Raw genomic sequence first — 15697 nt, 5'->3', positions numbered from 1 at the left:
AAAATCCCGGGAGAAGAGTTGTGCTGGGGCTCCAGCCCAGACTGAAGCAGGTTAGGAGCTCAAAGGGATGTCACCAAGAAGAAACTGACAGAATACAGTCGGCCCTCCGTCTTCGTGGGTTCCATATTCGTGGATTCAATCAACCAACTGTGGATAGAAAATACATGGGAAAAAAAAAATTGTGTTTGTACTGAACACATACAGACTATTTTTTCTTGTCATTATTCTCCAAAATACAGTATAACAACTATTTATATAGCATTTACATCGTGTTAAGTATTATAAATAATCTAGAGATGATTTAAAGTATATAGGAGGATGTACAGAGTAGGTTATATGCAAATACTATTCCATTTTATATTAGGGATTTGAGCAACCACGGATTTTGGTATCCGTTTGAGGTCCTGGAACCAATCCCCCAAAGATACTAAGGGAATGTACTTGGTATGTCTGATTGCATGCAAGAGAAAGTTTAGGGTAAAATAATTGAGACATGCAGTGAAAACTAAGCAAGGGAAGAAACAAGGTAATTATTAACTCCAAAGAAACAAAAAGTGGTGCAAGAAGGAAAAAGTAATCATAGTACACTATGTGGTTCAGTTGTGACAACACAGTCATAAAAATAAACCCTGATCACTGGTGAAGTTATGATATAGCTACTAGAAAAGGGTGGATGGAAAGTGGAAGGTTTGTGTAAAAGAGAGCTAAACCTTCATCATTCATGGTGTAAAGTCAATAGAGAATATTTGTTACCAAAATAAACAGCTTAGAGTTGAAAATGACTATCTCAGGAGAGTGGGAGATGTCTTTTCTGTAGGGGAAGTGGGAGAGGAATCTTTTGTTTCTTCATAATAGGATCTTACAAAACTGACTCTTTAAACCATCTGCGTATATAAATTTGATAGAAATAAAATGACTTTTTCTTAAATCGGAGAAAAACAGAATAAAGTATAAAGAAGTAAATTTCTAAAATTATTCAATATCACCACTTTAACATTTTGACTATTTTGTTCTGATTTTTCCTCTGCATATTCTACATGTGCATTTTCTTCAAAGTTGCAATCATGCTACAGATAGTTTTCATTCCTGTTTTTTCCCACTTAACATATCATTAGCCTTTTCACATGTCCTTAAATATTTGTTGAAAGCAATTTTTAATGGTAGCTGTTATTCTAATATACATCATTCTATGACTTAAGTTCCTTTTTACTATGCATCAATGTATTTATAATTTATTTCTATTATAAATAACACTATGAAGAATACTGTTTTATGTAAATCTTTGTGTATTCTGAATGTTTTCTTGGCATAAATTCATAGAAATTAACCGCAAATTCAAGGGTCCTTGCCAAATTAACCTCCAACCTGGTTGGGTCAGTTTTTACCCCCAACAACAGTACATAGAGTATCCACTTTCCTGTCTCCTGGGTATCAATTTTTCCCATCTTGTCCAATTTGATGGGTGGGGAAAAAAGTTTTTATTTCCATATCTTTGCATAGTGTGTTTTCATTGGCTATTTGCTTTTCTTCTTTTGTAAGCTACTGGTTTATGTCTTTTGTCCTCTTTTCCACTGGGGCCACATGGTAGATTAACCCTTTAGCAACCTTATTCATATTCTGATCTCTTATGAATTAATATAAATCGGACCCCTGGATCCAATGATCCGTGAATGCCCTGATAAAATCGTTTCTGAATCTAGGTGGCCCCATGGAGACCCTGTCTATCTGGAAAGCTCTAGCCAGGTAGCCAGGCAGTCGGGCACCTTTATGACACTCCTCGCACTTTACCCTTTTTACAGTACATCCCATTTTCTACTTGCATTTTAACAGCTGTATACATCTTCTCTTCCCACTGGACTCTAACCTCCTATAGGGAAGAACCATAGCTGACGGGTTTTTGTGTTTATCCCTCACCTATATTTAATGAATACTCATATATGTGATGAATAATGATATTAGGGTGTGGATGGGGATGGGAGAGACTATAGACAAAGAAAGAACAAGAACTGGAAGGGTAGAGGGAAGACTGGACTCCATCCCCTACCTCGGGTGGGGTAAAGGCAGCACCAGAAGTGCAAGACCAGCAGAACTTCACTTTCTGCCTTGAAACCCTAAAAATGGTTCCCAGGGCCTGAGGGAGAATGGCCATGTCAGAAAGACTGACAACAAGGAATAAAAAGGAAAGAGGATTATTCAGCCATAAAAAGGAATGAAATAGATACATTTTACAACATGGATGAACCATGAAAACCTATGCTAAGTGTAAGAAGCCAGACACAAAAGGGCAAATATTGTATGATTCCATTTAAATGAAATATTCCAAATAGGGAAATCCATAGAAACAGAAAGCAGATCAGTGAGTGGTTGCCAGGGAATGCAGGGAGGGGAAATGGGGGTAACTGCTAATGGGGATGGATTTTCTTTTGGGGGTAAAGAAAATGTTCCATGGATCCTATCTCAATTTTTTAAAAAGAGGAAAGAGAGGGGCTGGCTGGTTAGCTCAGTTGATTAGAGCATGGCCCTGTAACACCAAGGTCAAGGGTTTAGTTTCCCATACCAGCCAGCCACCAAAAAAAGAAAAGGAAAAAGGAAACTTATACATCATCACGCAGTTTGATTCACCAGGAATTTCTCTGAGTAATTACTTTCTTCATAATACCAGCTTGCCCAGACGCTGTTACTTCCACACTGCCCTACTCAGGCAAGAGGAAGCATTCAGGTCTCCCTCCCTGTCAAGGCAGAGCTGAACAAATCAGCCCCCTCACTGTGTCCCCCTCCTCCCCACTTGTCACAAAGGGCCACAGGCCCCTCTGGAGGCACACCTGACATAAAGCACAGTGAAGGAATTCTACAGGTTTATTTAGACTTACTGGAGAACAGTACATATCCATAGCTAATATTTTATCCAAATAGATTTGGCAGTCTTTTGGCTAATGAGCTCCATGAGTTAAGAAATGAGTCCCACTGTGCTAAATGAGCAATGCATTAAAACAACCACTTATAACCTGATTTTAAAGACCTTCAATCATGTCCAGACAGGTCCAAATCCCCTTTCAAATGAGCTGATAAGAAAGCCAATATGGAGGTGATAAAGAGTAGGGGCAAAGGTTCTTTTCCTAATAATCATGCTGACATACTCCAAAATCCAACACACACCTAGTTGCTACTGGGGCACCCAAACCTTGTGCCAAGCCCTAAGTACCACATGCAGTCTCCCCCTTGGGGCTTACAATCAGGTGAAATAAAGAGATACCTAGGAATAAAACCAAATGCTAGAGAGTAGCCTAGAGACAATTTCCTTGGTCAAAATTCAAAAGAGGGACTCTCAAGCTCAAGAGGCCTGGAGTCACTAGGGAAGAGGCCATGGGGTGCTCCACCTCAGAAGGATCTTCTCATTTTCTGCAGCTTGGAGGAGGACCTGAAGCTCCCACCTGTTGGACACAGCCCCCATCCAAAGGAAGCAGCCACTCGCCTCCCTTCTCTGTCCCCCTCCTCACACCCAGCCCTCTCCCCATCCCTCCTGGGCCAAGGAAGCCACTAGAAACACCTTCGAGTGATGAGAGATAAGTGTGAGCCCAGAACCAGCTCGCTGGGGAGAACAGCCCTTTGAAAATTAGGCTGGAGTAAATGGAATTTTAATTGAACTAAATGGTCAGAATTAAATGCTCTCTCTCTCAGTGGCAGCTCTTAGAGAGGGCATACTTTGAGCCAACTCATTTAAAATCCCAACCATTATGCCATTTGAAAGAGGATGGTTTTTCTAGACTGGAACAAGTTTGGAAAAAAAAGGAAAAAAAATGTAAAAGGATGTGTGGGGGTGTGGGGAACGAGGAGAGTGGAGGATGAGGAGGACACGTGCACAGAAAGCTCAGGTCAGCCAGAGAAGAAATTACTGCCAAGAAGGGGGTTTGAGTAACACAGCCCTTCCTCTTCCTCCAACCACTCCTGTGAGCTGCCTGGGGAGTTTTAATGTAAAAAGGACTTCACTGTCCATCTGATGTTTTGGAACTAATTTAGCACAAATCAAGCTGCCATCCTTCTCAGGGGCAGGGTCTGTCACCACCCAGAGCGCTAACCTCAGCCACGGTGCACAGAGCTGGGTCCAGGCCTTGTATTTGTCTGGCTGTTTCACGTATAGGAGAGAACATGGCTTAGCACTTAGGCTTCATCAAGGAATACCCATGGAGCCTACTGTGTGCACAGCCCTAGGCCAGACAGCACACTAATGGAGTCAAGGGTGCCTTATGAAGTTCTGCTTCTGTTTACTCCTGCTAGTGCCTTGGCCTATCTCTAATAGGCAAGCTGGGCAGGCAGCACCAGTGGCTGAATGATTCAGTTCATTCTAGCAAATATAGAGTGCCAGCCACATGTAAAGCACTAGCAATGCAGGTGTATGGGGAGGTGTTTGGTGGGTCAGGGGGTTAAAAAATAAAGAAATCATGTTCCCCGCACTCCAGGGACAGTGTGTATGGTGGGGCGGTGGGTGTGGGTGTGATGGGGGTGGGGGTGAAAGTGGCTTGCTACGAGGAGGTACATAAGTGCACAAACATTCATTAACTCGGTAACTCTGACATATCAGCCTGCAACAGAACCACCTGGAGGGTTTGTTATAACAGATTCCCCAGAGTTTCTGATTCAGGAGCTCTGGGGTGGAGCCTAAGAATTTGGATTTCTAACAAGTTCCCAGGAGATGTATGTTGGTTGGGGGGCCGCACTTTGGGAACCAATGCAATAATTCAGACTCTTGCTGAGCATCTGGTACATGTAGGAATCCAATCTGAGCACTTTCTCCATCTAAATAAACAATCTGGAGAACCCTTACTCATCTTACTTCATCTCGTTGGGAAGGCCCCAGCCTCCTCTTTGCCCCTAGGGAACAGGCCCCGGCTCCTCTCTTAGCACTCACTGTTCATGCAATCCCTCCATAAACTGTGAGCTCCTGGGGGCAGGGCTGCACCTGCCCTACCCCGTCGCCTCTGTCCCTGGCACAGTCCTGCCCAGATTTGGTGCTCAGGGAATGTTTGCTGACTGGGTGAATGTTCTCACCTAGTCTTTACAGCCACCACAGGAAGAAGCCCAGGCAGGAGGATTTGAGCCCATGCAGAGGTGGTGGCAATGGGAATGGCCTGGGAAGGCAAACAAAATGAACAGCAGGTGGCAGAAAAAGTTTTTCAGTAAATTCAGGGAATATTCAGATGAAAGAGGGACAAACCGATTTAAAGAGGCAGTTTCTCCCTAAATAAGAAAACTCCTGAAAGAATAGAAAGGCCTGGGGTAGCCCCTATTGGACAGAAAAGACACCTGTCATTTGCAGGCTGAAGCTGCCCTGCCCTGCAGCCCCTCAAATAGCAAGCTGATGTCAGGTCAAGGCTGGCGGGCAGAACAGAGCAGAGGAGCCCACAGGGGAAAGGAGAAGATGCGGCCTCCTTGGCCTGAGGAAAGTCCACTTATGGCTCAACACAGGACATTTCCCTGTTCCTCCTTCACCAGAAGAGGCTGCAGGTTTCTAGGCAAATGGCACCAAGCTTCTTCCACACACTCATCAGCAATGAGCCACCAACGCCACCCCAGGCGTGCTTCTTTTTTAAGGAAGTGCCGTGGTTTATGGACAAACTGACAAAACACACAACTTCACAAGGGGTCAAAAGTCTTTACAAGAGCCATTTTAGCAGCAGCCCCTATGTGTTCCATCTATAGACACTGTTCCACCAACTCTTCTCACTAGAAAAGCGGTATGCTTGCAATGTACTTTTTTACACGAAACATCAACAGAACATATGCCATGTAAAGGAGGCATTTAATATGGTCAAACTGATTAGCGTGAGTAATTTAACATAAAGAATCCAGGACTCAGAGTCTCACAGCCTGCCCCATAATCTTGGCTTTGCCTTTTACCAGCTGTGCGATCTGGAGCAAGTCACATAACCTCCCTGAACCTGCAAAATGAGGCAAACACCACCTACTTCCATTACTCACAGAGCAGCAGGTGAGAGACCTTAAGCAGGCCAGATACTACATGCTTTGCACTCTGTAAAAATGCCATTTGGGGCCGAGCCCGTGGCGCACTTGGTAGAGTGCTGCGCTGGGAGCGCGGCGACGCTCCCGCCGCGGGTTCGGATCCTATATAGGACTGACCGGTGCACTCACTGGCTGAGTGCCGGTCACGAAAAAAAAAAAAAAAAAAAAAAAAAAAAATGCCATTTGCTGATGAGTGTCATTCTTAAGCCCCAAAATCTAGCCTGGGCCCAGGCAGAGCAGGCAGGACTGCGGATCTGGAGAGGCGCTGGTTCACTACTCCCACCAGTCACTTGAAAAGAAACAGCGAGAACAATTCCCCCACTTTCTTTTCTCTCTGTTAAAATCAACAAGCAACACAGCAGCAGATTAATATCTCTCTAATTACTAAGTTGTCAGTCACTGGGTAAAAAACTCCACAATTCAGTTATCAACCCTAGACCACATGTTGACACTGATATCAGGGATCTGAGGTTCCATAAAAAGACACATTTGGGACATCCCTCCAAGCCTGCCCTCCATACAGTGTTTCTCCCCTCCCAGAATATGAACTCTCCGCTTCCTGCATGCCCTCATTTAGTGGCACACATGAAGAAATGAGGTGATATGTTCAACAGACATGAGTAGACATGGGGGTAGGGGGGACATCAGTAAGTGGATAAGGTGTGACTTCTCAAGCTGGAAGGGACAGCCTGAGCCCCAGGCTGTCCCAAGCCCCACACAGTCACCCTGCAGGCTGAGAAAATCCCTTATTTGGGAGCTGTGAAGCTCTGGTTTGATCCAAAACCCTACAAGGAGGTTCTATAATAATCCCCATTTTACAGATAAGGAAACCGAGGTTTCAGGGAAGTGGCAGTGCTGGAGTGGGACCCTGGCAGTCTAATGTGGGGGCCCACACTGGCAACCAGTACTCTATTGCCCCCCATCTCTTCCTGCAAGCCCAGATCTTCCAAAAAGCTCTCCTTGCTACCACTTCCCATTTGAGACCGTGTAGCACTCAACCCCAAATGACGAACTTTCCCAGTGAGTAGTGGACCTTTCCTGTGGTCTGAGCATTCCTCTCCCCCCACCTCCTGCAGAGAGTCAGAACAGAGAGCAGACACTGAATCAACACCAATTGAACTGAACCAGTGTGGAAAGCTGGCCTTGGCCATCACTCTCAGCTGACATTGATCAAGCAGCAGGCCATATGGGTAACCACACACATAATCTCTAATCCTTTCAGCTACCCTGCAAGATAGAAATCACCTTCCCATTTTACACAGAGGGAAGAGATGCTCCCAGGGGTAAGCTGGCTGGCTGATCTCACAGCTGCAAAGAGGTAGAGCAAGGATTTAAAGTTCATCTGGAGAAGCCAAAACCACTCTTTCCATTGCCAAGCTGCCTCCTCCTCAGCAGACCTGGGAGCAAGAGAACTCAGGAAAGATGAAAGGCCCAAGCCTGAGAGACAGTGTGAAGGGACAGGCCTGCTGCTGACCACTAAGCCCCCTGGCCCTATGCAGGGACAAAATTGGTTTCCTGCTGCACACCTTCATGCTGGTCATTCCTTTGGAACTTGGAGACTTCTACTTTATTAACAAAGCTTTCTGGGAAAGGGGTTGTGCCTGAGGATATTATTTTATAGCTGTACCTTCAGTCTTTTGTTAACCTTGTAGCAGAAATGAGTTGACAGCCAAACTAGAATCAATTCACTAGAAGACAGACCCGATGCATGCCTACTATGCACCACGCACTGGCTCAGAGCTGGAAACGTGGTGGAGAAACACAGACAGTCCCTTCCTCAGGGAGCCTAGAGAGGGCAGGAATCAGCCCAGGAGATGCTGGCAGGCAGTGGGTCAGAGAGAATGCTCATCGGGGGGCCAGGAGACCCCCAAGGCTCGGATGAGCTGGCCAACCTGCCACCCCGTGCAGGCCTCCCTGCAGGCAGAGCAGCTGCAGCCAGAAACTAAAAGAGGAACAGCACAGTGCTGAGGGCAAAGGAAGCCACTCCCTGACCCAGGCGCGCCAAATGAGGGCAAGACCCAGCCCACTCCCAACAGAGTGAAAGAAAGCTCAACGAAGGTTTTAATTCTTAAATAGCCAGGTGGGTCTTTTGTTTCGTTTCTTGGTAACTGCCTCTCTCTCCTCCTCCTGCAGTACTGCTGTTCTGTCTGAGGCCTCTCGCTGGTACCTACTGCTGCCAACACGTGTCCTTGCTAGAAACCGATACCCCCATGGAGAGTTGCTCCGATTTGTTTTGTTGTGATACCATTAGATCCCATATCCTGAAACCCCAAATTCCAAGACAAAACCACAAAAGCCCAATTCTCCAGAAGGCCTCTGACCTGTGAGGCCTAAAGCAGCACTTCCCCCTTTTTCCTATTGTAGCACACACAGCAGATGACAGCAAATGCTCGGCCCCCCCGGAGCAGAGAGGCCAGCATAGCAGCACACCTGAGACACACAAGCCTGATGATACACCTGTCGGGAGGCTCGGGTTCAAAGAGTGGAAATGTCACCAAACTTCAAGAGAATCATGACACAAGTGGAGAAGACAGACGGATCAAAGGGCCAGGAAGGGTAAGGGGCCCTGCTGGGGCACAAACAGAAACCAATCAGAGCTGCTGGGAACTGCCCCAACCCCCAGGCCCTTGCCTGTCAGCCCACGGCTGAGCTGGCACAACCCAGACCCACATCACAGTCCCACAGAAGGGAACACAGGGTATTTGGTAAGAGCAAGGGCTTTGGCGTCAACAAAGGCCATCCACCTTTCCAACACAGAGGAGGAAACCCGCATTCCCATGTGACGCTGGGAGGCTGGAGATATAAATAGCTTGTAAAAGGTTAGCAGAATGCACAGCCGACAAATCTACAGCAGGTTACTAAGGGAAACCGGGATGCTCAGTGCTGGCATCTCACCTGTTGCAGATGATGCCTGGAAGGAACCTTGTAGTTCCTCCCAGACTCTGCTCCCAGGGCCCTTGGGATGGAACGCAGGGCTGCAGGAGCCTGGCTGATGTGAGTGGGCACTCCCTATGTCCTACTTATGTTCCCTGCAGCCCCTCTCCAAAATAGGAAAATCTTTTTCCTAATCACATCTCTGTCTCGTTCCCATAAGCCTACTCACTCCCAATTTCTTCATCTGGGAAACATCTCCTTGGAAGAGTATTGCGAGGACACCCTGCCTGAAGGTAGGAGCAGCCTGATGAGTGGCAATACCCTTGCCTTTCCCTTCCTCCTTCCTATTATGCTAAGCCCTTAGGTGCTGCACCACTGAAATGCAGAAGGCGGGGCATGCTGAGACCGCCTCTGGTGGAGATTCCCTTTGGAAGGGGCAGTGCCTCCCTGGGCACCCGGAGGGCTTGCAGGGCAGCCGCAGCTGCTGGGCTATGGCATGTGAAACAAATCTCACTTATTGAAAAAGCAACCCTGGGGGACACCGGAGGAAAGGATATTTATAGCTCTCGTGTTTGCAACCCTGACCTTGTGTGTTTAAGTTAATAGACACAGCAACTGCACACTCAAAAGCATACACATGGACTTCCACACATTGAGACAGTGCCTAAATCTGGAACTCTAGGGATACCAAACACACCCCCCAACACACATTCTCCTGAGTGTGGGTATCTGTGACTCGGGATAAACTGGGCTCCAGTCCTTCTCTTCAGGATATCAAGTTCTACCTTCCTGCCAAGGATTAAGAGATCAGCCTGGAGCCTGCAGCTAGAGAGCAGCTTGCCGGGCAGAACCCCACCAGCTTGTCTGGACAGACAGGGAGAACCCTTCCCACTTCCCTTTCGCCACAAACAGGGCAGAGGCAGAAGGGAAAATTCACCTCTCTAGTCCCTCCCTGAGGAGACAACGGGGCTTCCCAAAAGCTGGGTGAGAAAGCAGAAGCTCCACATAGGCCCAGGCAGGAAGCCAAACCCTGCCGCCTTCCCCCAAAAGGCCCCCAGTAAGGAGGAAGGCGCCCTCCATCAACTTCCACTCTAAAAAGCCTGGCAGTCAAAATGTCACTGCTGCTCTTGGACCACCCAGGGCTTGGCCAAGAGAGGCGAGGGCTTCCCTTTGGCAGTGATGCTAGTGAGCGTGCTGGGGATGTTGAGGGATGTCCCCAGGCAAAGCACATGATGGGGACTGAGTCCAACACGCTCATCTTTCTCTCTCTCTCTCTCTGCTAACAGCAGCAGAGGTCAAGTGGAAAGCAGCCTGTTCTAGAAGGCAAAGGGTCATCTACTACAATCGTCCCTTGACGGGGAGATTCCCTAATATGTAAATTGGGCAAATGATGCCTGTGCCTGTGAACTGGATTGTGGTTAAAGGAGTCCAAGAGCAAGCAAGGAGGCTAGGGGCTCCACCCTGAGGGAGGTGACGTTGCTGTTATTCAAACACAGTAAGTGCCCACTTGCAGGGGCGAACATTTTGGAGAGAAGGTAACTGCTTTCCAGTGCTGTGAGCTTCTTCCTCCTCCCATCTTACCTCTCTGGAAGCAGAACCAACTGAAGCCTCCATACCCCACTTGTTTCTCAAATTCTACACTGAACTCCTAGAGATTTCTCTTACATCAATAGGCATGCAGACTCTGGTAAGAAAGAAAACCATCTGACATGACAGGACATTTATAGCAGGAAGCACTGGACTTGTGACCATACAGGTCCAGTGATGGGGACTGTGGGAATCATGAAGTGCAGAGCTGGCCCCAGACTGCTCTGCTGAAAAGGTTCTAGGATCTGACATTCTAGTGGAATTTCTGTCAACACCTGGCATAATGTACTGTCCTCATCCACCTGTGACCCCTTCACTCCACAACACTGCCCATAGAGGAGTATAATAACTTCTTGTAATATTTATTACACACCTACTATGAATGAAGAACAGCTGCTTTTACATATGTTAAAGGATTTAAGCCTGTCTACAATCCTACAATGTAGATTCTCATTATCTACATTTTTACTAAATCACAAAGAAGGTAAATAACTTAGTTAGTATAGCAAGGTGGAAATCTGAGCCCAAGCCTGTTTGATTCCAAAGCCCATGGATTTTTCTCTGCTGAGAAAAGTCACGCATAAAAATGTACATACATAAGTATATGTGTGCGTATGTGTTTTTATCATTATTATTGTAAGATTAATCTGATACCAATTCAGAGGCATGGGGTCTTAATAACCAAGTACATACAAGAATCTCCTATGTGAACAGGCATCTGATTCAGACTCTTCTGCCTATGCTGACATCAGTCATGGCAGGTTCCTATCTTACATGTATTCCTTTGCACTCCCCAGATGTTTAGCATATTTCTAGGTAAAACGTGGGCACTTGTCATTTGGTTTCATTGTTGCTAAGTTTGCTTATTAGTAATAAACCCTCACCCCAGACTGGCCAGCTGCCCAAAAAATAAAAATAAAAAAGGTAATAAACCCTCAAATACTAAAGATGAATTATCACTAACTTCCACCCAAAACAAAAGTCTTAGGCACTGGGAGAAACACCAAGGGGGCCTAACACACATGTTGACCAACAGAGTAGGTGTCCCACCACTGGGTAAAAACAGTAATATTCAAGCTGTACTAATAGGTTGATCCCGTTTGGTATAGATCTCACAATCCTCCACTGGAAAGAGCAATTATGATGACATATGGGAAGTTCTGCTTTTGTGAGTGGGCTCAACTTCAGGTGACACGCGATTTAAGTTCTTTGCTCTGTAGAGGTGGCTATAACCCCCACTCAGAGAACGGCTGTGAAGATTCCAGGTACCACATGTATGGGCACGCAAACAATCAGATCAACCTGGTGGCATCTCAGCACCTCCCATGACTTCCTACGTGTATAGCCACCTCAGACTGGGGCAGATTCAGATCCATGTCCTAATCCCAGCAACACCCCTCAGTAGCTGCATGACCTTAGGCAAGCAACGTAGCTTCTCTGAGCCTGTTTCCTCATCTCACAGGGTTGTTTTACGGAGTAAGTATGGTAATATTTGCATGTGGCTGCCCAAGCCTGATACGTAGAAGGAGCTCAGTAAATATTAGTTGGGTTTGAATGTACACAGAACAACTCTGACATTTACATGTCCTGTTAAATAGGGCGCATGAAGGAGGTAGTGACAGAAGTTAAAATTAGAGACAATTTTTAAAAATCCTCCTTTTAACCAATAATGTCAACCTCTTGTTTATCAAGTATACTACTTAAAAGTTGGTTTTATCTGATTAACTGAGTTCTGCCTCTGGCCCTCCACAACTTCTGATGAAGGTAGAGGAGGAAGGACTACAATCCAGGCAACCAAAAGGGGCCCTGGAAAGCTGAGAACTAGCTGTACTGACCTGGGCCAGTTTGGTGAGAGGGAGTGGCCTCAGACACTTGAACAGCAGCAATTCTTTATCCCCAGATGTTCCTCTAACTTAACAGTTTAGAAACCAGAGCCCACATCAGGCTCCTCTCTGCAACAAGACATTTTTTCAGAATCCAACACAGAATCTAACCTAATACCACAGTTCTGAAATCCAAACCTAGACAAGCTATAAAGAATAGCATTCCCTTTTTTGAGCAACTGGTAAGGGCCTGGCTCAGGGCTAAGCATTCGGTATACAGTATCTGCACAGGGGGATGGTCTTATTTTTTTTTAAACCCCATTTTACAGATAAGGAAACTCTACTACTGGATTTCCCCCAAACACTCTCTAAACCCTTCAGCTTCTCATAGTCTGTATCACATGTGGAAACTTCTGCCTGAGTCTTCAGATTTAATCACAGTGCTGGATTCTGCAAAACCTCATCACCCACAATCATCTTAGCCCCAGAGCAAAAGTGGGTCTGGGAGAGGGTAGAGCTGAGACAGGGAGACAGAAAGAAGACCTTAAACCTTTAGGGGCACAGCCTGGTCACCTCTGATTTGCAAACACCAGTCAGAGGCTGCAGGGAGAAGTGTGGGTTTTCTTTCTGCACAATAATCTCTCCCAGAGAAAACCCAGTCACTTGGCCTTCACAAAAAAACCTCTTCCTCCAAGAACTCAAGCTGAACTCCTAACCTTTCCTCCCCACACCCACCCCAGGGAGTGGCTGGATCGTTGTTGTTTCTTTTCTTTTTTCCCTGTGGTCCTCGAGTGACACCACAAATTACGTTTTCAGGGACTTGAGTCCCAGAGAGCAGTGATGTTGTAATAAACATAACCAGGACCAAATGCCTTCCCATCATATTAGATGATGCCATTTCCCACCAATCAGGCTCCTCGGGCAGGCAGACGACTCACCAATGAGGGAGCAGACAAAGGCTGTGAGGGGAGACCTGGTCATCTGCAACTAAAAATAAGGGCGCTTCATGATTGGCTGCTGCCACTTTGCAACAGGAGTTGGGACCCACACACCAGGCGCCACACAGATCGACCCATACAGGCAAAAACTTTCACAACCCAGGGGTTCACACGGGTGGGCTTAGCTGGGTTTGTTGGTTTTCCTAATTTGCTGACTTGACAAAAGCAATAAAGACCTGACCCAGAGGGAGCCCCTCGCAGACACACCCTCCTACCTAGACACTTCAGTTTCCGAAGGCCCTTCACAGCCACACGGAATTGGGGAAACGGAGGAAGGCTGTCGGCCAGAGGCCAAGACACTCACCTGTCCAGCTGTGTCATAGAGTCCCAGGAGGTACTGCTTGCCCCCCACGGTGACGCTGACTGCAAGGACAGAAGTAGGGGCGGAGAAAGAGTCTCACAATGACCTGGGCTCTGAGGCACTTTCGCTCCCCACCAGGACCCTCCTCTCCCAACCCTGCGGGATGCGTGTGAGCGCTCCCTGGGAGATGTCACCCCCTACCCCCCTGCGTCCAGCTCACTGTGAAGCGGCATGAGGCCGGGTTGTGATGTGGTCCCCAGTTGTCCACCCCGCTCCCAAGTCCCGTGTCCACGTCTCGCCCGGTCCTCCAAATGTTTCCCCCATGGGCTTGGGGCAACAGGGGAGGCGGTGGTGGGAAGGTCAAGGAGGTCGACCCAGGGCGCCGCGGGGGTTGGGAAGAGCCGGGAGCAGGGGCCGGGGGGGACCGGGCGGGTGGGGTGCGCATCGTTCGAGGAGTGGATCTGCAGGCGAGGGGGTGGCTAGGAGCAAAGCCTCGGGGGTGGGGCCGGGCGCCTAGCAGAGGGCGCGGCGGGGGAGGGGTGGGGAGCGCGCTCTGGGGAGGCAGTGAGGGGGCTCCGCCAAAGTTGCTCCAAAGTTCCCAGCCCGGGAGCGGCCCCTTAGTCAGCAGTTCGGAGGCGTACCTGCGTAGTGGTCGAAGACGGTGGGCACGTACTCCTCGGGGAAGGCGTCGTTGGCATAGCTCATGAGTAGGCACGTCTTGCCCACCGCCCCGTCGCCGACCACCACGCATTTGAGCATCAGCGCGCCGGGCCCGTGAGCCATGCTGCGGCCGGCCGGCCTCCGGGCATGGTCCCCCCGGAGCCCCAGCCCCGGCCCCGGGCTCAGCCCCAGCCCGCCAGGGGGGTCCTCCGCCGTCGCCGCCGCTCCGCGCAGCAGGGCCGCCCCCCCGGCCCCATGCAGCGGCTCCCCTCGCCGGAGGGGAGGGGGCGGCGGGCCCGGGGCGCTGCTACCGCCGCCGCTTCGGTCGCGGCCCGGATCCCCGCCCCGGCCCCGCTCGCCGCGCCCGCCCGCTGCCCCCGCCGCTCGGCGCCCGCGCCCTCTCCCCGGCCCGGCCTCCCCGAGAGGATCCGCCGGATCATAAGACTGTCCGGCCCCGGGGGAGACGGCAACTTTGGGGAGGGCGGCGCAGGGGAGGGGCCAGGCGGCTCTCCCCGCCCCGCGCCGGCCCGGGCCCCCTCCCGCTGGGCCCCCGAGGAGGGCGGGCCCAGGCACCTCCCCTGAGTGGGCCGCCCGTCCCGCGCCCCGCCCGCGCCCGCCGGCTCCCCGCCCGCGCCCGCGCCCCACCCGCCGCCGCGCGGCCCTCCCTCCCGCTCACTCTAGCTTGGCCCCACGCGAGTGCCGCGCGGAGGGGCGAGGAGGAGGAGCCAGGGGGAGGAGGGGAGGAAGGTGAGGTGGGGGAGGGGGCCGGGAGGGAATCGCTCGCGAGGAGGCGTCCGGAGGCCCTGATGCTGGCAGCAGACGAGGAGGCCTCTTGGAGAACCGCGACGACTTCAACGATGACGCAATAGGCATGCAAAATTATACATATGTATTTAAATTCCACCCGGAAAGCAGGAGCCATCCCATCGGCCTCTAAGTGCACAACGGAACTAGGAAGCAGGAAGAAAGAAAGGCCAAGAGGGTTAAAGACAAATGTTTTAGGCGTGCAGAGTGGTGGGGGAAGGGTGGTGGGGTTCCTGAGCTGGGAGGCAGGAACTCGTGGCTTAATGCTTGGTCTCCCACAGCCCAGCTTTCGTAACACGAGCTTAAATCGTTTGCTATGAAACTGGTGACTAAGGGAGATAAAGCATGTTGAACTACTACTGAAACACCCCCAACCAGCCAGAAAAAGGAGACCCGTGGGTTCTGGGCCCCGCAGATGTACCTGTGCTCCCCCTGCAGGCGACATTCTTCGAGGCCCCCCTTCGGTCCCGCGTGTCCCTGGAAAGTATTGGGTTGTGATCCGTGAGAAGTGATACACCCTCGTGCACTATGACTTGGCCTGTGATGTAGGCAACAACCCCTGCCCCTCTATGGCAAAGTTTGGAAACACCCGTCTGGTCAGGTCCTGTTCACTGGCCAATAGTGCTGCTTTG

At 49.4% G+C, this 15697-nt stretch overlaps 1 protein-coding gene across 2 annotated transcripts in view; it reads right to left on the bottom strand.

The window, feature by feature from the left end:
* The window catches only part of RHOQ (ras homolog family member Q), a 33046-nt gene extending 18426 nt beyond the window's left edge, over positions 1-14620 (bottom strand). The window contains exons 1-2 of one of the 2 annotated variants that reach the window (XM_063077717.1): positions 14243-14620; positions 13605-13663 (exon numbers count right to left, since the gene is read on the bottom strand). In XM_063077717.1, the coding sequence (XP_062933787.1) occupies positions 13605-13663; positions 14243-14384 (201 nt within the window). In that variant the 5' untranslated portion in view covers positions 14385-14620. The remainder of the gene's footprint in view (positions 1-13604; positions 13664-14242) is intronic. The other variant, XM_063077716.1, reaches the window with a different exon arrangement.
* Positions 14621-15697: the final 1077 nt, after the last annotated feature.

Source organism: Cynocephalus volans, chromosome 14 (genome assembly GCF_027409185.1).
Source record: "Cynocephalus volans isolate mCynVol1 chromosome 14, mCynVol1.pri, whole genome shotgun sequence".
Taxonomy (NCBI): Eukaryota; Metazoa; Chordata; class Mammalia; order Dermoptera; family Cynocephalidae; genus Cynocephalus; species Cynocephalus volans.
Note: the sequence above shows the minus strand (reverse complement) of the source record. Positions and strands in the feature narration are given on the sequence as shown.